The 21,585-nt window shown below is 44.2% G+C and overlaps 4 protein-coding genes across 4 annotated transcripts; 1 reads left to right on the forward strand and 3 right to left on the reverse strand.

Annotated features, from left to right (window-relative positions):
• Window positions 1–742: 742 nt before the first annotated feature.
• Window positions 743–4,502, reverse strand: N7458_001434 (uncharacterized protein; the record flags this gene model as incomplete). The annotated part of the gene is made up of 4 exons (XM_056904817.1): window positions 743–783; window positions 836–2,540; window positions 3,148–4,352; window positions 4,412–4,502. The coding sequence occupies 4 exons, from the start codon at window positions 4,500–4,502 to the stop codon at window positions 743–745; spliced, it is 3,042 nt and encodes a 1,013-aa protein (XP_056768924.1).
• Window positions 4,503–12,128: 7,626 nt separating this feature from the next.
• N7458_001435 (arsenite efflux transporter) lies at window positions 12,129–13,358 on the reverse strand (the record flags this gene model as incomplete). The annotated part of the gene is made up of 2 exons (XM_056904818.1): window positions 12,129–12,446; window positions 13,356–13,358. 2 exons carry the CDS (start codon window positions 13,356–13,358, stop codon window positions 12,129–12,131), a joined length of 321 nt encoding a protein of 106 aa, XP_056768925.1.
• Window positions 13,359–13,459: 101 nt separating this feature from the next.
• N7458_001436 (ester cyclase) lies at window positions 13,460–13,885 on the forward strand (the record flags this gene model as incomplete). The annotated part of the gene is made up of 1 exon (XM_056904819.1): window positions 13,460–13,885. The coding sequence occupies one exon, from the start codon at window positions 13,460–13,462 to the stop codon at window positions 13,883–13,885; it is 426 nt and encodes a 141-aa protein (XP_056768926.1).
• Window positions 13,886–14,972: 1,087 nt separating this feature from the next.
• On the reverse strand, window positions 14,973–15,536 carry N7458_001437 (uncharacterized protein; the record flags this gene model as incomplete). Its single annotated transcript, XM_056904820.1, has 1 exon — window positions 14,973–15,536. The coding sequence occupies one exon, from the start codon at window positions 15,534–15,536 to the stop codon at window positions 14,973–14,975; it is 564 nt and encodes a 187-aa protein (XP_056768927.1).
• Window positions 15,537–21,585: the final 6,049 nt, after the last annotated feature.

Consider the following 21,585-nt stretch of genomic DNA (forward strand, 5'->3'; position numbering starts at 1 on the left):
CTGGTGCAACCACCTGCACTCTCAGAGAGACTCTCTAGCCCCACTGCAAATAGACCTTAGTCTACATTGAGAATAGCTCCGGAATATCAATATTCCTGCAGAATTATCAATAAGTGATTTACCCTAATTAAAATACGATTGTTGTCTCATAGATGTATTAGCGACCCAAGGAATCTAGAATTTTCCATAGTTGTTCTCGAGCTTGCCTTGACCACTACACACTGAGACTCTCTCGGCCCCACTGCCAGGATCTTCGCGCAGATCATCAATCGGACTGCCCACAGTAATTTGAGGACCCTTAGGTAATAGATTCTTGTATGGTATCTCTCCCTGCAAGACAATAAATATATCGCACGCTGTGCATGTGGGATACACGTTGAGGGTCACTGTACCATTACAGCGGGCCGCAACTTTTTGTTGCCAGTCCAATGAATGATCTGCGCTAAGGTCTTGGCAGTGGGTCCCAGAAAGAGAGTCTCAGTGTGTATTGGTCAAGGCAATTTCGAGAATCACTGTTTGAACGCGCAGTAAGAGAAGTTTTAATTAAGAGGAATCAAGCGCTTGGCAGGGAAACTTGGTAGTTTCCGCGAATCAAACGTGAAGAACAGTACCTGTCCCGAAGCACAACCAATACATACGACCGATGGTGAGACCGCGGAAGTAAACCAGCCACGTGGCCGGTACTCAGGTGGTAACCAGAGCTGATTCTCAGAATTCCAAGTGATCCATGTACCATCGGAACTTATACAGAAACCCTCATATCGCGCGGCTCCCGGATCCATGCTGTTAGTCGGTCCCATATCTCCAAGTAAAGATAAAAGAAGGGTGCCATTACTAGTTTCAAGGTATGAGTTCGTAATGTCGAATAATCTCACAGAGCTGGTTATTCCAACGTTAAGAGTCTGTAGGCACTGGCCGTTGACAACATCCCAGACCTTGATGGTGCGATCCTGGGAAGATGACGCGAGGAACTTGGATTCACGTGAGAAAACGGTCGAGCGGACTAGGTCACTGTGACCTTTGAGGGTTTGTAGGCACAACCCGCTGTTGGCATCCCACACCTTCACGGTGCGGTCTCTTGAAGCTGAGGCGAGGAGCTTGGAATTATGAGAGAAAATTGCTGAGTTGACGACGTCGCTATGGCCCTGGAAGGTCTGTATGCATTGACCGCTGCTAATATCCCACACGTTGATGGTGCGATCGTCTGAGGCTAAGGCGAACAGCTTGGAATCATGTGAGTAGAGAGCCGAACTGGCTATATAGTTATGGCCCTTAAAGGTCTGTAAGCAATAGCCGCTGCCAGTATCCCATAGCTTGATGGTGCTATCCCATGAAGAGGAGGCGAGGATTTTGGAATTGCGAGAGAAGGCGACTGATTTGACTCCTTCCCTATGGCCCTCTAGGGTCTGTAGGCACTGACCGCTGCTGGTATCCCACACCTTGATAGTGCGATCGTCTGAGGCCGAGACGAGGTGCTTGGAATCATGTGAGAAGATAGCCGAGCTGACCATGTCGCTATGGCCCTCGAGGGTCTGTAGACAAACCCCGTTGCTGACATCCCATATCTTTGTAGTGCGATCCCATGAAGACGAGGCAAGGAGCTTGGAATCGTGGGAGAAGACGATTGAGTTGATAAGATCACTATGACAGTCGAGAGTCCCTCGGCACCCGCTGCTACAGACGTCCCACACCTTGATAGTGCGATCCCAGGAAGCTGAGGCGAGAAGCTTGGATTCATGGGAGAAGACGACCGATTTGACTCCTTCCCTATGGCCCTCGAGAGTCTGTATGCACTGGCCTCTGGCCGTATCCCACACCTTAATCGTGCGATCCCACGAGGACGACGCGAGGAGCTGAGAGTCATGGGAGAAAGCTGTCGAGCTGACCATGTCGTTATGGCCGTCTAAGGTCTGTAGACACTGCCCGCTATCGGCATCCCATACCTTGACGGTGCGATCGTATGAGGCTGAGGCGAGGAGCGTGGAATTATGAGAGAAGATGGCCCAGTGGACTAAGTTGCTATGACCGTCGAGAGTCTGTAGGCATTTACCGCTGCTCCTATCCCACACCTTGACAGTGCGATCTAGAGAAGCCGAGACGAGGAGCTTGGAATCATTGGAGAAAAAGGTAGAGCTGACCGTGTCGCTATGACCGTCGAGGGTCTGTAGGCATTGGCTGCTGTTGGTATCCCATATCTTGATAGTGCGATCGCTTGAAGCTGAGGCGAGGAGCTTGGAATCGTGGGAGAAGGCGGCTGACTCGACTATGTCGTTATGGCCCTGGAAGGTCTGTAGGCATTGCCCACTGCTGACATCCCATACCTTAACGGTGCGATCCCATGAAGCCGAGGCAACGAGCCGAGAATCATGGGAGAAGGTAGCCGTGTTGACCATTTCGCTATGGCCCTGGAATGTCTGTAGGCATCGGCCGTTACTGGTATCCCACAGCTTGATAGTGCGATCAGCTGAAGCGGAGGCGAGGAGATGGGAATCATGGGAAAAGACAACCGAGTTGACCCTGTCCTTATGACCCTCAAGGGTCTGTAGACATGCGCTCCAACCCTCTTCCATCGTGTTTTTTCGACTTATCCACGCTGGTCCTTGTTCTTGAAACTGCATCCTCGTTATGCTGCTAACCGGACAAAATACTAGTCCCGAAGCGTATGCTTGAAGTGGATAGCGCTCGATTGCCATTTTATGGTATAAGATAAACCGGCATGCATCTCGAACTCTATCAATAAGTTGTGAATTCATCTGTGTCATGTAAGGGAATATTATCAGAGTGGTGCTTTGAACTATACGAGTAGAAACAGACCTGGAGCAAATTTTCGAGCTTTAGTATCGAAGCTACTCCCCCTGATAAGTTCCGTGACAGGCTAAGAGCCTCGAGCCAATGAAGGTAGTGATTGCGGAAGAAAATGCCAACTGGGCCACTGTCCTGTAGGTCTCCTATCGTATTCTTATTTGGAGAGCATCTACAAAGGTGATCAACCCAGTAAATACACGCGTAATCTATTGCGGCTAGTGGATCTGGATCTGGCTGGTTGACCTGCTCGATTGGACAGCCTGGGTGGACGAGGCTATAGATGTCGCGTCGTAGTGTCCTCGCCATAGCGCGTAAAGACCTTGAAAAAATAGAATAGTGTACAATGTCTTCTCCGCCGGGAAAAATCTCTGCTTCTTGAAGGAGAAAGTCCTTGGCTGACTCGTGAACTAGAGAGATCGTGCGTCCTCGGATTGTTAGGAAAGAGCCACAAAGCCCTATGATTTCTTCTAGAGACTCATAGTCTTCTGCATAATCGTGTGCAACGTCTTCCGGTAAATCGATACAAGACATTAATTCGTCAAACGTGATAGGGCGGTAAACGGTCGTCATGACTCCAAGAAGAGACTTGCAGAGTTCAGCATCATCCAGTCCGCGGATTTGGTTCAACATTCGCTTGTAAAGCTCGTCAAGACCAGAAGGGAAATCTTGTAATTTCTTTCGAACGTGTCTCTTCGAGACATGAGTAAGCTCCTTGCAAACCAAGGCCACCCAGAGGAAGGTACCATGTGCGTTGGACGACAAATGTTGGAACACAGCATCACGATTTTCATTGTTATATTTCTTCTTTTCAGCCAACTTCTGAACCTTGTAATTAATGAAGATAGCGACAGCCTTAGCGACGGATGTCTCGTTCAATTCCAAACATAGCTTTGTCTTCTGTGAAAGCGTATCAAGTGTCTCTTCGATAGTTGGCCAATTGCGGCTCGAGACAATCCATTTGATATGTGGGTATGCCGATGATTTCTGGGCGACAAATTCAAGAAGTCGATATAAACCCATAGTGCATTCGTCGAGAGCGTCGATGATTAAATAGGTTGTCCGTAATAGTGGATCCTCGAGGATACTAGCAAGGATTTCCGACAAAGCTTCCCACGCATTAACATCTTCAAAGACCTGCTTCCCAGCCTTGTCATACTGTTTCCGTACATGGGAGATGAGGATTGGCTGCTGGTCGACCATCATAGATATAAGGCCTCGAAGGACCGAAGTCGCGTGGTTGATCCGCACGTCGGTGGCCTGACAGAAAAAGAAGGAGACAGCGTGCGTGTCAGGAGCGGACTTCGTGAGCTCGTCGATGATTCCACACAAGAGCATTGTTTTACCCTTCCCAGGGTCCCCTTTAATCCACAGCAGTTGACTGTGTTTCTGATAGCGCCATCGTATGAAATCAGCATGGTCGAGGATCCAAGTATATGCATCTTTGAGTAGTCCACCTTTGTCCGTCTCGATACGATACTTGTCATGACGAGGATTAGTCGTCTGCAAATCCCGTAGGCAGGCTAGGTTTGCTGATTTTTCAAGTTGCTCTGGGACAGAGATATCCAATTAGTGCGTATATCCCTAGCATGGCTTCGGGAAAACCTACCAGTTGGGGGGTGAAACTGTGCAGTGATATGGCCACTATTTTGTCCGATTTGAACTCCAGAGTTCGTTCCACTGATAGAGATAGACGCCATAGCCGTAGCGAGATAGGCGGGATAGCAGTGAGATGGATGTGGTAAAACAGACGGTGAAGCGCAAGCCAACAGTCTAGCCCCTCTAACAGGTAGCCCTTCATGCGAAGAAATCGGAAGTGGGAAAAAGAAATATTGTTGGCCGCGTCTCTCTGGTCAAGATCCGAGGAAAGAAGCTGCCTCCAAGAGAAGGGTTAATGAATGATTCAACTCAGCCCCGTGGAAGGTGGGGGTAGCCCATGGAAGGTGGGGTTAGGCAGTCCGCCAAATTGGGAGTCTACGAGACTACTCCTGATACGGCACGTGATTTCCATTCATAGAAAATGAAAGACCAGGTGTGAAGTATTTAGGTCAACTAACGAGATCTGTTTCAAACTTAGCTCAAGTAGCTGTACTACATTACCTCAATAGTCCGGCCTGCGTGCCGGAAGTAGCCCTCTGCACTCTTCTCCCTTGCACCGATGACATCAACACACTATTCGAGGAAGGTATCAAATCCTTAGTCGGGACTTTCTGAGTAGGAATACCAATTTCGCCGAATGAAGGCTTTCAACTCGGCAAAGAGCTCCTTAATAGGGTTCAAGTCAGGAGAGTATAGAGGTAAGTACACTAGCTTTACCCCGGCTTTCGAACACATCCTTTCTATTTAGTCAGAGTGATAAAAGGATGCATTGTCTATGACTAACACGGATTTTGGCTCTGGCCACCTCCTATAGTACTAGAGAAGCTGCTCTATAAAATCCTCAAAGATAGATTCATCGGTTGAGCCTTGGAATACTCGAGACAGAACAACACCATCTTAGGCATAGGCAGGTAGTATCTAATATCGCTGATCACGATGGAATTTAGATACTTGAACTAGCGCTATACCTAGTAGAGACCAACCAGTCCGCCTGAAGCCTATCCTCTTATCACATCTAGACTTATCCACAAAGACAAGGTGGTAAGACTTGAAGTCTGAGGTATAGTAAGAGTATTCGTCACGAAGCTCTAGGTTGCGCTCTTGAGCCTTAATACGGGCAGTCTTTTTTGACTAGCTTTTGGACGCAAGGGCACGGCTGATGCTCGATTTCGTTGCTTGAAGAGCGAATTCGTCCTATAGAAAGATCGTTATCTCGTCTAGGTATAAGGTAGGTTTTTCAAGCAGGTGATCGCATAAAGCCTCTAGCATGACTGGAGTGATGCTACGTGGCCGCCCGCCTTTATTAGGCGGTGCTTTGACGCTGCCAAACAGCTGTATATTGGAAGAGATTCTCAGGATGGTACTCCTGTGGCAACCAGCAGCCTCAGCCATCTCCGATACAGATAGTTCCCCACTGTGGATCATGTCATAGATAAGCTCATGCGTTGAAGGGGCTAGGTTTGGCGCCATCTTGGTTCGGCCGCTTGTGATTGAAGGTTAAAGATAGCCTCTCTTGGGAGGTTGTTTTCGTGGTGGGGTATGGATTATTTATAAGCGAATACATGCTTGAAAGTACCGTGTAATATACGTAAGTAGAAATACATGTCGGACTAACAGGGATACTCCGGAAAATACTAAATATAGATTAGTGTCTCTCAGCGGTGGGGCTCTAGAATCACTCGAAGAGTGTAGGTTGTTGCACCAGTTTCGGGACGTCCTGTACAATATGTTGGTGAAAAACTCCCGAAATCAATGAGCAAAAGCTTTGTGCTCTGCTACTGTATCAGCTATCAAGATAAATGCCTCCAAATTAACATCACAAGCTTTACTTAAGATGTTTGACTGTGTGCAAATTATGCAGTTGTGCAAAGCATATTCATCGCGGCCGCACACAATGGTCAAGTCGCTATATTTACAATCAAGTCAAATGCTGTATATTGTCAGGACTGATTAGGCCGAATAAAGACTTTGCTCACCTTGCTAAAGCATTGAGGAGTTCTACGCCTGGAATCTTGTTTTTAAGTCCCTGGACAGATCCTAGGAGCAATTCTGCGACAAGCCTTAAACAGGCTCTGAGTTTGTCTAAGAAGTGGTACACCATCCATGTAAATCCATGAAATTATGTATTTATGATAGCCTGCACATTAATTGCATAATTGTACAGTATTATGAGCCACAGACCGCTAGGCTAGATATGATTTCGTATTTCGGTGTAGTTGGTAGACCAACTTCGACAAGGGGTCAGGGTAAATGAACTACACACACACACACTGTATAGCAGAATTCTCAGTGAATTTTCCGAGCCTACTTCACTCTGATCTGCTATAGTATGTCCCCTGTCTTTCTTCTTTCATTTTCTAACTGGATTTCTATCTTTTTAAATTCCTTCTCTAGCTCCCGATTTTCTTGCTTTAGGGCCTCAATCTTGCTCATCAAGTCCTTAATATGCTGATAACACTTATGTTTGTGATTTTCGTACGATCTCAGTTTGAGTTCTTTTTGATAACTTTCGTTTTGCACTGCGGCATATTCTTCATGGATTTTTGATATGATCTCATTGATGTTTCTGGCGGGAATGTAACGACCTGAAGCATGTCAGTACTTAGCTATCATGATCAGAATTTCTATTCGCGACGGACACTAACAGTGAATATACGGTAGAATGGATTGATTGATATGGTTTTGGTTTCGGTTTCGGGTTGTTTTTTGTGGAGGCATCACGAGTACAATTCTTGGTTGTAGGTTGAGAAAAACGTCGATCCGTAGTTTGGTTGAAAATTGAGCAAAGTGCGGATTTGTTGGTTATTCAATCATTGAGTGAGGCAGAGGATTTGTCGTAGTCTTAGCATATATACTGCCGAAGTTTTGATAGCTACGTGGATTGGCCAATCAATTAATAAGTACATCAGAAGGCTAACGATCCCAGGAGCAGATATGATTGTGAATAATAGTGGTGAAACTGGCCATAAAATCCATATGTCTCATTCGAGGGTCGATTGAAGTGCTGTCGATGGTGAATTGAAAGCTTAAACGATCAAATCAAATCATACCTAACTCTGGAAGACACTACAGTAGTTTTCGAATTCAGTTAAACCTCAAAACTCTTGCAACTTCACTCCCGGAAAATAAATCCGCCATATGTGAGCTCTGATTAGATTAGGTCCTCCATTGTTCGTTTCAGACCGCTTTCTATAGTAGTCTCTGTATTTTACAATACCATTATCGTAATTCGTATCACGAATTGCCGCGGAATATCAATATTCCTTTGAAAGTATTCATTCATTATTCGTGCAATATCTGACAGGTGTCCTCATTACTGATACTGTAACCGTACGGGCTGTCCCTAACCTGCAAACTGTTCAAACAACAAGAGCGGGGTTAAAGGCTAGGCAAACCGTCATTCATTTTCTCAAACCATCCTGCAATAATTCCTTGATTTCCCAACCATATTAGCGTAAGCATCTTGGAACATCGCGAAGGATCCACTTGCCTGCTGGCCAGATCTATTGGCCCCATCCTCTCCGTTATGGCTCAGCCGTCAGCCGTAAAATTGTTCGATTTACCAACCGAAATACACCTACAGATTTTCAGTTATCTCGGCTATCCTTCATGTCTGACTTTGTCGCAAACCAATTCATTCTTCAGATCCATGCTTACGGTTGAAAAGCCTACAACACCAGAGCAAAAGTTAATGTTTTTATCTGCTGCGGAGAACTGGACTAGGTACGTACTATCCTTCGTAAGGCCTGCCTATCACCATGATCTACATACCCATTTAACTGAGTTCTAGATACAAGGGCTACTTTGCATGCAGTCTTTGTCTGAAACTCCGCTTACGGGGCGCCTTTGCTGATAAACAAGTAAAGGCAAAACGTAGAAAAGGGCATGCTGAGAGTGATCGTCGATTCTGCGTCGACTGTGGGATCAGAAAAAGAATGTATCAGCCGGGGCAGATTATCGACATTAACGGAATCACTCACTTTCTTTGCGGCTTGTGCCGGCAAATGTGTGGTTCAGGCCTCTATTGTACTCTTTGCGGGAGCTGTCAGCGCTGCCTTGAGAGACGAAGTACAATACGAAACTCTCACCTTAGGATCACCACGGAACCAGACCACGTGGAGCGCAAGTGTACACGTTGTTCGCGGCCTTACACAGACCTAGGGCAAGAATGCAATGACGCAAAACTAATGACCGTGCTGCAGAATCTACCTTTGACTTTGAAAATGGCCGAGTTCCAGGAAGACTTTGGGATGATGGCTAGTCCTGAGTGGTATGAAGAGGATATTGCGAAAGGAAATTTCTAGCTTTATAGGCCGAAATATACAGGGCTATCGAAAATTGTTATTGTAATCAGAATACTGTACTCCAGGACCACTCTTACCGCTCTGCTCAATAGTACCAGTGCTCTTTCTCAAGCGATGCTCCTTGGCACATATTTATTGCGATTCAACACACTATTCGAAGCATGAAAAATCCCAAATATCGGATCAAGTGCGATGGACGATGACTAATCTCTTGATGCCATTACTATTACGGTTCTGCCGAAATTATAGAGCGGTGAACTAAAATGGGTTAGCGCGATCAGGATTTATTTTCCGGGAATGAAGTCGCAAGAGTGTCAAGGTATAACTGATTTCGAAAACTACTGTAACGTCTTTTGGTTTCTGGAGATATCCACAGCATTATTTATGTCTGACTTCTTTCTGCATACGGGGCATGTTACGCAGCGATCAAGCCATGGAACAGCAAGAAAGATTATACAGTGACGTCGTCATTATCGGGGCAGGCTTATCAGGTATTGGTATGGCGTGCCAGCTCCAACGGAAATTAAATTTCACCGACTACGTTATCTACGACCGAGCAGCTGAGCTAGGAGGAGCAGACCAAGTTCATACTAACATAAAAACCGCGTACTCAGATATTAGCAACGGGCTTTCAATTTACACAATGGCAAGCGAATACGGTGATCGGTCGGCGAGGAAAGATATTGCAGCAACAATGGAATAACGCAGGAGGAGTTGGGGCATATAAGACCGTGGCAGTGAACGAGTTCCCTAACATATTCTATCTGTTAGGCCCTAATTCAGGCAGTGGCCACATATCCGTGCTCTTTCCGATAGAGTAGTGAGTCTTGTCTGGTTCGGCTGGATAAAATATTACTAAAGCTAATAGAAATATAGTGCAATCAATCTAATCATTAAAGTCGCTCGACCCGTTATTCAGAAACAGGCAGTTACTGTTGAGCCTTGCGAAGAAGCGGAGGTTAATTAGTGCGACTCCATACAGTCTGTTTTACGCAGAACAGTTTTGACTCAAAACTGCTCCAATATACGTCTTTATCTGATCGGATCGGTAAACAGAATGGTTTTTACTGATTTTGACTCCAGCAATATACAAATCCAAGAAGTGGATAGAATTTCTTTTCTTATCCCACAGCTCGCTCTAGTTTTGGGCAGATACACACTTTCCTAAGCTGAAGGATTGGGCAAACAAATAGCTACCGCTCTGATAAACCGTGGGTGCCTTCAACATTAACGTAGTTTCAGACACAGCGAGAAATGCAAGCTCCGCTCTACCGTCCAGTCGTTCTCTTGTTGATGCTTGCCTGGATACCAGGTCACGTTCATCTCTTCTTGCGTTGGCTTGCCCTTTGCTGTCCTGCCTAATCATCTACTTGGCACGCTTCGCAAGGTTCATTGTATATTGTGCTGTACTCCTCTTTGCCCGCTATTGCAGAAATCAACCTATGCCGGTGCTATCTCCTCGCCATAATGCTGTCATCCTGCCACACCATATTCTGCCTCTCCTATGTACCCTTATTTTGCATTCAAATTTTCGCATAGCTCTATATTTCTATTCAATTTCTACGCTTTTCTTCTACTGTAAAATTTGATGTCTTCTACACCGACTAGGTGCCTATTGAGACTTCGTGTATCTCAATGTGTTTCTCGTCTTTAATCCCTGTTTTGCACGTATTGATGTATCCTTTATCCTTTGTACGTCGCTGTGTCTTTTTCATGTCTACTTGTCTTCATATTTATAACCCCCAGCGCCCTGCCTGTTATACACGGTCTTTCCTTTAGAGATCTTTCAATTTCTCTTTTCATTACAGACTTGCGAGCAGACAGTGCCCCTTGTTGTGTTGACTACGATCTTGCTATTAGAACCACAAGCTTCGACGCCAGCTTGGGGAAGAAAGACAGTGCGGGCAGAAGAGAGAAAGGCGCGAGATGAGGCAGAAGAGCGACTGCTTAGACTTATATCCACTATGTGAGTTGAAGACCACTTGAAACTGTCGTCGTGTACTACAGTAATATTCGAAAACACTTTTACCCCAACACTCTTTTGACTTAATTCCCGAACCCTAAACTCTAGCCAACTAGTCTAAATATAGAATAGTCGCAGATCTCTGCCCCACCCTCTCCTAGCGGGCGGGGCCGCCGAATTTTACATAACACACCCGGGACATTACACATATGTATTTTACATGTATTGTTTTATACACACACCTGTGTGCCCCTCCATCAATCTTCTCATCTTCAACCACTTCACCACTTGAGCTTGTACTGGCAAGATGGCACCGAGACTTCCTGCGTCAAAGCTACAACTTATCTGTGATATGATAGGCAGCCAGTCACTAACAACGTCTCAAATGGCTGAAGAAGCTGAATGCAGCAAGGCTACGATCATCAATGTTCGCCGAAACTTGCGGCAGTTTGGCAGTGCCCACGCGCCGCCAACTCGAATAGGCCGAAGACGGACAGTGACACCACTCATGATCGAGGCCCTCTGCGACCATCTATCCGAAAAGCCGGGTCTCTACCTCGACGAGATGGCTGTCTTCCTCTGGGATGAGTTTCACACCATGATTACAACATCCAGCATCAGAAGAGCCCTCGTCGCTAAAGGTTGGTCTAAAAAGACTGCTCGGCAGCAAGCTAGGGAGCGAAATGCCGATTTGCGGGAATTTTATCTGCATAATTTAACGGATTTCTAGTCATATCACCTAGTTTACGTTGATGAATCTGGGTGTGATAAAAGGGTTAGGTTCCGGCGGACAGGCTGGTCACCACTTGGTGTAGCCCCATTGCAAGTATCGCAGTTCCACCGCGACCAGCGTTATCAGACACTGCCTGCGTACTCCCAGGATGGGATAGTTCTCTCGCGAATCTTCCGCGGTTCAACGGACGCTACTATGTTCGAGGACTTTATTGCTCAGCTTCTGCAGCACTGTGGACGGTGGCCGGAGCCTAAATCTGTCTTGGTCATGGATAATGCGTCCTTTCATCATTCAGAGCGGATTTCGCAGATGTGCACGGACGCGGGTGTGAAATTGGTTTATCTGCCGCCCTACTCGCCGGACTTGAATCCGATCGAGGAGTTTTTTGCTGAGCTGAAAAGCTTTATTAGGCGCAACTGGGGTCACTACGAAGCAGACCCTGACTAAGGATTTGATGCCTTCCTCACATGGTGTATTGATGTCGTTGGTGCAAAATCAGGTAGTGCTAGAGGCCATTTTCGGCACGCAGGCTTGGACATCGAAGAAGTCCCGGGAAGGTGCTAGGTACAGTATAGCTCGCTTGGTGTCAGGTTACGACCTCTCACTACGTAATGTCTCCTCGTTGTTAATAATTACTCATTAAGCACGAGGTCATTTAGAGCATGTCTAGCTGGTGCTCTTCTTAGATGGCTCAAAACACGATGACCTCCCGGTGATTTGGCCCTGACTAATCCTTCCAGCCCATTCGCTTGGCCAATAATTTCACAGCGTAAACTAGCCCCAGTAGCACAGGCACCTCTATCAAAGGCCCCACCGTAGCTGCAAGAGCCTGGTTGCTGTTTGCGCCGAATGCGGCGACGGCAACAACAATGGCCAGTTCAAAGTTGTTGTTGGCTGTAGTGAAGCTCTGGGTTGCCGCGAGCTTATAGCCAAAGCCCAATCTGTATGCGATGAAGAGCGTGGTGAAAAAGATAACGATAAAATAGACAATGAGAGCTGCTGCAACCCGGATGACGAAGATAATTTGGTGGACCACCTGATGGCCCTGTGAAGCCAGGGCAACCGCCTCCTCTGGATTAAAGGGGATCCTGGAAAGGGCAAGACGAAGCTCTCTCTTAAAATCAAGGAACCTAATATCTTCGTCATGCTCGTCTATCCACTCAACCCGTTCTGCTGCCTTAGCCAACTAGGCCGCGTAGATAGATCCCTTCGCCTCTAGAGAACTTAGCCTCATTATCCCTCTCTCTTCTCTCCTTCGTCCTCTAGATTCTAACAATAGCCTTCAGCAAAGATCCATTGATTTCGGCTGGCGTACATATAGCTAATGTTAAGGAAAACTGTTCCGATCGATATGTTAGGCTAACGGCACAATACTCGAAGTTTGCAAGGTATACAAACATACCAAACAGTAGCGTGGATCGGAAATCCCGGATTATAGTGTGCATTCAATAAGAGGCGAAATTTTGATCTATTACAAACCATACAAACACAGGGGCTAAACTCGGGAGTTCCGAGTCACCGCGCGCTTATTGGTTGAACCTCCTAATGAAAAGGCAAATCTTGCCTAATTCGTACGGTGCAAACTTACCAAACGGAAAAACCTTGATCGCCTTTAGTTTGCAGATTGTATGGATCATACTTTTAACACAAGAGTTCAAGGTATAAATACGCCTCGATTCCCAGATGAGAAGATCTATCGGACACAACAAAAATTTCTACCTAAACGTCAAAAACTTGGTAATCAAAGGTAAACTTCCATCCCTATCTACGCATTTAAATCTCCTTAGAGGGGTCTTTAAATGAGCATATTGCAGTCCACACTCCTTGTATTCCGATCAAACCATCTGTCCAAGATCAAGTCATCGAGTGGTGTCCTTTTTCCGGAGTTCGTCAGGCGTTTACTAATTCTCGGTCTCCAGAAGCTTGACGAAGGAAAGAGTCTTCCACACCCTACCATTTTATCAGAACGGAATCACTACATGTAAGTCAAAATTGGAGTCAGTTTTCTGTGAAAAAAAAGAAAAATAAAAAAAACTCACGTATCCTTCAAGCAACATAATGGCTCGCCCTCTCCTACAAAGGATGGATCGATTCGTTGAGTTCATCAATTCAGGCGATGAAATCATAGGACAAGAGGTAGTTTCCGAAGCAGCCGTGTTCCACGTTCCGTTTTCGGATACCCCACTGAAAGGGTTGCCTGGATACATGCAAATTCTCGGCATGATGCGCTCCGCCTACCCAGATATCCAGTGGACACTTGACGATACAATTATCGAGGGCGATAGAGTTGTAGCGCAGTTTACTCTGCGTGGAACTCACGAAGGCGAATTCTTTGGTGTTCCGGCTTCTGGAAAGAAAATCGAGGCACGAGCTATGAACATCTATCGATTCACAGATGGAATGATTGTGGAGGAGACTGGCTTGCCTGATCTGTTCGGGATAATGCTGCAAATTGGGGCTGTGAACCCCCCGGGTGCTCAGTAGGGAATTTCCACGGTGCCTTCAGAACGTCACCCCGAGATTCCAACAATTATCGTCGATCTTTTTAATGCATACCCTGTAGGTAGGCTGGATATAAATGACATTGGGAGATATATGGCTAGCATAAACAGAAATCCATTTTCAGGCCTATAATATAGGGGGCTGAGGGTAGATTGCGTGGCGAAGGGGATGTAAGAGTATCTGGGAGTTAAGGCATATAGTGAGTCAAGTTCTAATGTTTCAGATTCTTGTAGCTACAGTAAGAGGTGAGTGAGCGTGTGAGAAAAGTCATTCCGTATGGTCCCTCAAAAACCCCTATCAGTCAAGCCCTTCAGGGGTTCCAGCACTAAAATCTGGAACCTTACACCCCATTCCTCCACAACATGGTGCCAAGGCTTCCTCCGTTAAAGCTCGAGATGATACGTGATATTATCTTGGTTTATCCACAGTGTTCAGTTCCGTGCAATAAAGTATCCGGATTTGCGGATTTCTACGTGTTGCTCACAGGCACCTTCTCATTGGTCGCAATTCATCAGATGTTCACCCAATCATCATTCTAGGGTGACATAAGCTCTGGGCTCCTTAGATACGTCATTCAAAGCGGCTACAGTACGTTTAAGTCAATACTCTGTTTATGATGGATTGCATTGCTGCCGTCTTATTTTGGCTTTTGAACACGACACTGGCCTCTCTCAACGCAGAATTTGACTTTGAATACCACCCAGTTGCGCCTGCTATCCACTTGTCACCACACGTGCTATTCAAACTGTAAGCTACTCAGTCTTTCTGATGGCCATTCCATTGAGTTTAATCCGCCTTAGTTCATATATATGTGAACATCCAGTCCAAGTCCGTCGATAAGAACGTTTTAGTGATACCTGCGAATATTGAGTCCAGTCTTAAGAAGCGCCTCTTTTGTCGGGCTTCCACAAGCATTTGGCCAGTAAACAGAACCCCGGATACACAAACCAACGTTTGGAAAAAACTACTCGTTTCACTTACAACCCCGGTCAACGGCACTAGCATTGCTCAGATAATGCGATAAATCTCCCGAACGCCCATACGGTCCAATTCCAAACCCAGGTTGCTGCTAGATTATTTCATGAATCGGGATTGCTTTCTTCACGTCCTTGACCCATCGCTGAATGTCTTCCACGAACCGCCGAGCGATGCCCATCTTTATGCCCTTGCCTATGAAGAACTCCGGGTCTTGATCCTTGTAGACCTGCTCAAGATCGAGACCATTTTCGAGCATCACATCGCATACTTGTCGGAATGCAGTCTTAAGAGTGTCATCAGTGACCTGCGACACCTGCCACTCGCCATATTCCTTGACTGCTTCGTCCCTAGGCCCGGGGATATCAAGCGGGCCTAGACCCTTCGCGGCAGCAGTAGCTGGGGCCCCAGAAACATCCAATCTAGTGCCGGAAGGCTGCGAGGGCAGGACATTGATGTTGATGGGAGGATACGGTAATCCGTTTTCATGTCCGCCTTTGCGATTTTTCTTTGCCAGCCTCTCTTGCTCCTCCATATATAATTCTTCGCGTACCGTTTCTGGCACATCCCTATGGCCTTCCAGAATCCCGCCTTTTTCGACATGGGTGACTAGATGCCTCAGATGATGAGTCTTGAGCTGGAAGTGCTTCTTTCCCATTGGATCCACCCAACAGTAAGGGCCTAAATCAGTGATTAGTTTAATTTTTGAGAGTTTCATTGAGGGACCTGACATTATTGAGCTCCTGGGACTTGTGTACCACCGTGACAAGTGAAAGGGTAAGGTTTAGAGATATGGTTATATCCGCACCCTGGACAATTCATCTTGGCAAATAAGATAGCTTTCTGTGGGTTTATGATCTAATCATGATTGCTAGATTGTGATCCTGACGAACTAAGAGAAAAATTCGAATGTGGATGATGCATAAACTGATGTATACTATGTAGAGTCAACCGCTGTTCGCAAGGCGAAATGCCGTAGGCCCCCGAGAGTGGGAGAGGTATCTGACGCTACTATAGTTTCGTGGCGGTTAGTCTCTTGAAATATGAGCGAGGGGCTCTCCGCTTAAAGAAATTTTTTTTTTTTCACTTTCTTCCAATTCTCAGTCAGATCATCGCTTGTAAGAAATTGACCGCCTACAACCACCTACAATAGGTGAACTGCTTGAGAAAAGTTGTGTCGTATGCGGGTGGACACTTGACAAAGAAAAGCGGTGCTATTATACAAGCCACCTTAAACTCTTCTACGGCGCATCTACACGGGGTGTGTGGTCTATCGGATCAGATATAATTCTGAAAGACCGGCCTGACGAGGATCCAAAAGCAAAAGTTGAAGTCAAAACATTGAACTATTTAGCGACCTATACCGACATTCCTGTCCCGAAGGTTTTACGTGACTAGGTCGATCGAGATAGGAGGTACTTCGTTTTGAACGAACGTATCGGTGGTCAGACGCTCGAGGAGGCATAGACTTCTCTATCAGAGCCCCAAAAAATAGATGTCGCGGACCAAGTCGTGAAAGTGAGAAAGCAGCTTCGATCTGTCACGTCAACCTCTATTCAGTATATCGATCAAAGCCTATATTATCTAGGCTTATTATTTTTCGATCTTGAAGCCCGTGGACCGTTTCACTCTAACTAAGAGCTCTAGGATGCTCTGGCCCTTAACCTTCGCTACCTCCCTCGACAAGTTTTGGAGAACTTGAAGAAGCGCCTGCCGAAGTGCGAACCCTACGTGCTTACTCATTGCGATCTCAATTTGGGCAATATCATGGTCCAAGACGGAAAGGTTGTCGGTATACTTAACTGGGAATACGCTGCCTTCTTCCCTATTTGGTATAAGTATATTTCGGCCTCTTTTGGATTTACAGACATAGATGTGGAATAGAAAAAGTTATTCCGGAAGCGATTAGAGGTACATGGCGAGGCGCACGAAAATGCAAAGGTATTCTGGACAGATATATATAATCTACGACAGTACCCAAATCTAGACGAGAAAGGTCAAGAAACCTTTAAGAGACTATCCTAGACAATCTTGAACCAGTGAAAACTCGCGCTCTCCAGAATTTGTTATATTAGATCGCTTCTTTTTTGTGTTTGCGTTCTTTGCTGCCTTCTTCCTCATTTTCTTCTCCGCCCGAGCTTCCTTCTCGGCGATTTTTCATTAGTTTAGCTCTAGTCTTCGTTTCTATCTTGGATTTCATCTTTGCATCTTTCGCTGGTCTATTATGCGCCTTCTTCTTGCCCTTGGCCTTCTTCACGGACTGTGCTTCTGCCTCAACTTGAGCCTCTGTTTCTGCCTCTGGAAAATATGTTTTCAACACTAATGAATGATAATTGTTTACTACTGTAACGTAATTACCGACCGTCTCCTGAAGGATCATAGTAGATACTGGTCTTCAAGTCATTTTACATCAACGATAAGAGGACATTCCTACTAGACCGCGATTTATCGTTAACGCAATAGAACTGCTGATCTGGAATTTAGATTATGAGATTACTTACTTGCAATGACCAATATTACGTCTGTCCGGTGATATAGATATAAATTAATATCTTATCCACGTTGGTTACTCACTGTTCCGGGTATGTCATTTAAGGTCGCCATACGGACTAAGATACGAATATCCAAGACTACAATTAATCAGAACAAGCGACCCGCAGACAAACAGTGAACTTTTCATTATAGTTAACCACTATTGCTCTTTTCTAGTACTGCTAAGACATATCTCAATTTTACAATACTAAGGTACTGTCAATTTAAAATTAACTAGCCTGGATAAATACGATGATATATCTTTAAGTCAAATAGTTCTTTCCCTTATATAGGGATACCGACGTGACTACTCTATTACGACTTCTAATGTTTCCGTACGGATTTATGATTTGGCTAGCGAGGAAAAGAAAGTGTTACTTTATCGTAATAGTAGATAGAGGCTAACATTAGTCTCTATTAATCCTATATTAGGATATTTACCAACTATAGCCTTAAGAACCAAGGTTAGAGATAGGTTAAGTACCTTAATACTATATATCTAACAACTTATTATTTGATCTATAAATTCTAGGTCTAGGAGGCGGAGTTATCCTATTTTGTTCACGATATCTCTTAACGCCTGTCCCTTAGAGATTATTTTGCTTATTACGAGCTACTTTATATCGATTAAAGACTTGTTTTCTCTCCTACGCACAAACTATAAGCTATATAGTGTTCTCGTTACTATACTCTATAAGAAGAACATCAGATCGGATAGAGGGTCTGCAATTGTATAGTACGTAAAGCACGGGAACGAAGTTAGGGTACGAAAGATGCTAGCGGCGGGCGCGAACGTCTAGTTATAACTAACAGCACTTCTTGATACTATCGAGCACAAGAATATTTATATAGTACGAATCCTGCTTGAATATAGAGCTTTACCGGACGTATCAGACCTCTACTCTAAGAGGCCCTTAATATTAGCGACTAAAGGTCGTAGTAATATAGCTATTACTAAGTTGCTCTTAGACTATAGTACCAGCGTCAATTCTATTCTATTTGACAAACACTCTCTACTTCTTAAGGCTATCCGGTCGAACTAGGAATCTAAAGTTATACTACTACTACGATATAGTGCAGATCCACATACCTTAGACCGCCGAAACTTAACTAATCTTTTACACGTTGCAGCTATAAGCAATGCTGCTCCCAAAATCTTAAAGCTACTTATAGATACGGGCGTTGATATAAATTCCTAAGACAACCAGGGAAGGACCCCTCTTTAACTAGCAGCATCTTACTTATACACGCGCGCTGTACGTATATTACTCTCTTATAGGGCTAATATAGACTCGATAAATACGAACCAGAACTAGAACGGATAGATAGCTGTGAGATATAGGGCAGGATGTTATCAAGCCAGACCGCCATGCAGCATATACAAGCAAGATTCAATACAATCAACCAAGCTTCAGTCCTACTTTACTTTTCTCTCATCTTTATGATTCTAAGCCGAATTGAACTTATCCTTCCTATTCAATCAAGAGGAAGAAAGATCAATCGATCTTATTTAATCATCTTTAATTTATCTTCCTCTTTACCCAACCTGCGCAGCATCGCTTGCTCACAGGTTATGAGCCCGAATTGATCCTACTTCAATTCGGCTTATACCACTTCTTCAATCTTCTATCTTCAACGAAGAATCCTTTACTTTTAAGAGAAACTTCTCTCTCTTAAAGAGAAACAAAAAGCTCCTCCGACTTCTTATTTTCAAAAATTTATACTCGATTTTTACCGGTCGCGTCTACTTCTCTATACGAAAACTAAGAAATCTCAACTTTCTTGACAAAAACAATCATTTTTCAAATATTCAATCAAGTTTTTTGAACTCAAAATGATCAACAAACACAATATCGATCCTCTCAAAGGAGAAGGAAATTATGTTGCCTGGTCTATCCGAATCAAGGCAATTCTTGATCAAGAGAGACTGATCGATGCGATTCTACATGATTACACAAAGCTTCCTGCTATTCAGCAAGGCCAGATTCCTAATCAACACTGGTCTTATGAAAAAGCAATTGCTCTACCACCTGATCAACGATCACCTGATTGCAGAAATACTGCGATTTGGTCAGGAAGAAGATCTGGTAGACCTACAAGATCTACTAGCCCTGCTGAGATAGGCCAAAATGAGCTAGTTATTCCATCTGATAAATTCAAAACTATTGATCAGATGAATCGAGACGCTCTATCATCAATCAAGCTATCATGCAAAGATGGCCCACTCTTTTGGTTAGGAGATACCACATCGGCCTACCAAGCATGGGTTACCTTGGCTACCCAATATCGACCTAAAGGCTTTACTACCGAATTCCTTGTGTTGAAAAGCCTATTCAATAGTCAATTAGGCGATTTCGATAGCATGCATGATTATCTCACTGAGATAAGACGCCTGCTAATCGAACTGGCAAGCCTAGGAATCGATTTCCCAAAGCAAATCGTATTCGCATGGGTTCTCAACAATCTTGACCAATCATACGCACCGATTATTCAAAATATTATTCAATCTCTTCGCAGAGACTCTGATTCTTATACGATTGAATCGTTATTCGCCAATCTGATTGACGAATCGCGTGGTCATATTCAATCAAGCGAACAAATCTTCATAGCTGATAGCCATCAGCCTAATCGACAGAACAAATATCAGGCTCATCGCAAGCCTAATCATCAGGTAAAGCACTATTCAAAAAATCGTCAGGCTAATCAAAATCGTCGAATTAGCAAAAAACCATGGAAAAAATTGTCAAATTCTGGCAAATACTGTACGCATTGTAATATGCGAAGCCATACAGTAGCAGATTGCTGGTATCTGCATCCTTCTGGCAGACCAGCTAATTGGATACCTAGGGCAAATTGGCCTAGATCCAATCAAAATAATCAAAGATTTAATCAACAAAAGAAGATGATCACAGCAATGCTCAATGAGCAATCTGACGAGGAAGAAATCCACGTCACTAGTCATGTGACAGATTACCCCGCAGAAGCTGAACATCAAGAAACCTCGGCTAGCAACCTACTGCCTACTAGCCTATTGGCTAATGATCCAATTGATCTTGACGGTGATATCTGTTATACACCGATTAGTCCAATTGACTATCGATCAGATTATCAGATAGAATCTGATATACCCATGACAGAGGCACAGCCAATCAGGCATGGCCTACCAATCTTTGATGATCAAAACCTGATAAGAGACTACTCAAATCTGAGTAATGAATCTATGGTGAATACACCAAGAAGTCTCTCACTCTGCGATGAGTTCTCGCATGAAACCGATCAGGTAATTTATCTACCTATCAAAACAAACCAAGAAACCAATTCTGATATCACTATAGAAAGTGCATATAATCTGATAAATTCAGATCTTTCTACTACAAAAGTGATTTTCATTATTGATACAGCTGCCACTATATGTGCAGTATCTAAATTGGATTTGTTTGATAGTGTATATAAAACTAATAAAACTGTCATGTGGGGAAATGCACAAAGATTATCTATCGATCTTGCTGGAGATATTATCTTCCAGACAAATACCAATCTAGTCTATAAATTGACTAATGTGCTCTATGTCCCACAATTGGGAATCAATATATTAAGCACACATGCACTGAAAAATTCAGTATCTCTATTTAATAGAGAAAAGGCCACTATTTTCGATCAATATCGAAATATTATGCTGATTGGGCATAAGCAAGATAATCTATATCGAACTACCCTATATGTGATGCATACAAAGCCACATAAGGTAGATTCTGATCAAAAAATCGATCAAGATCAATCTATCCAAAGTACTAGCAATATTACTAGTTTAAAACTTTGGCATGATAGATTAGGCCATATAGGCCTAATACCACTACAAAGGCTACTAAGCCAGGCCGATATATCTCTATCTGATACTGAGATAAGAGATTATATGCAAGATATATGCGAAATATGCATACAGTCAAAATATGACAGGAAGATCAATAAATCTTCTACTTCTGCTGCCGAATACGGCATAGGCGAAAGAATACATAGCGATATTGGAGGGCCTATTAGCCCTAAGACCTATAATGGCTATCGCTACTACATCACGTTTCTTGATAAAACATCAAGATATCTACATATATCTCTACTTCGATCAAAAGACGAAGCTATTAAGAAATTTACCTTATATAAGCAATTGGTTGAAAACC

This window comes from Penicillium daleae (genome assembly GCF_028827525.1).
Source record: "Penicillium daleae strain IBT 16125 chromosome Unknown utg000002l_segment0_segment0, whole genome shotgun sequence".
NCBI lineage: Eukaryota > Fungi > Ascomycota > Eurotiomycetes > Eurotiales > Aspergillaceae > Penicillium > Penicillium daleae.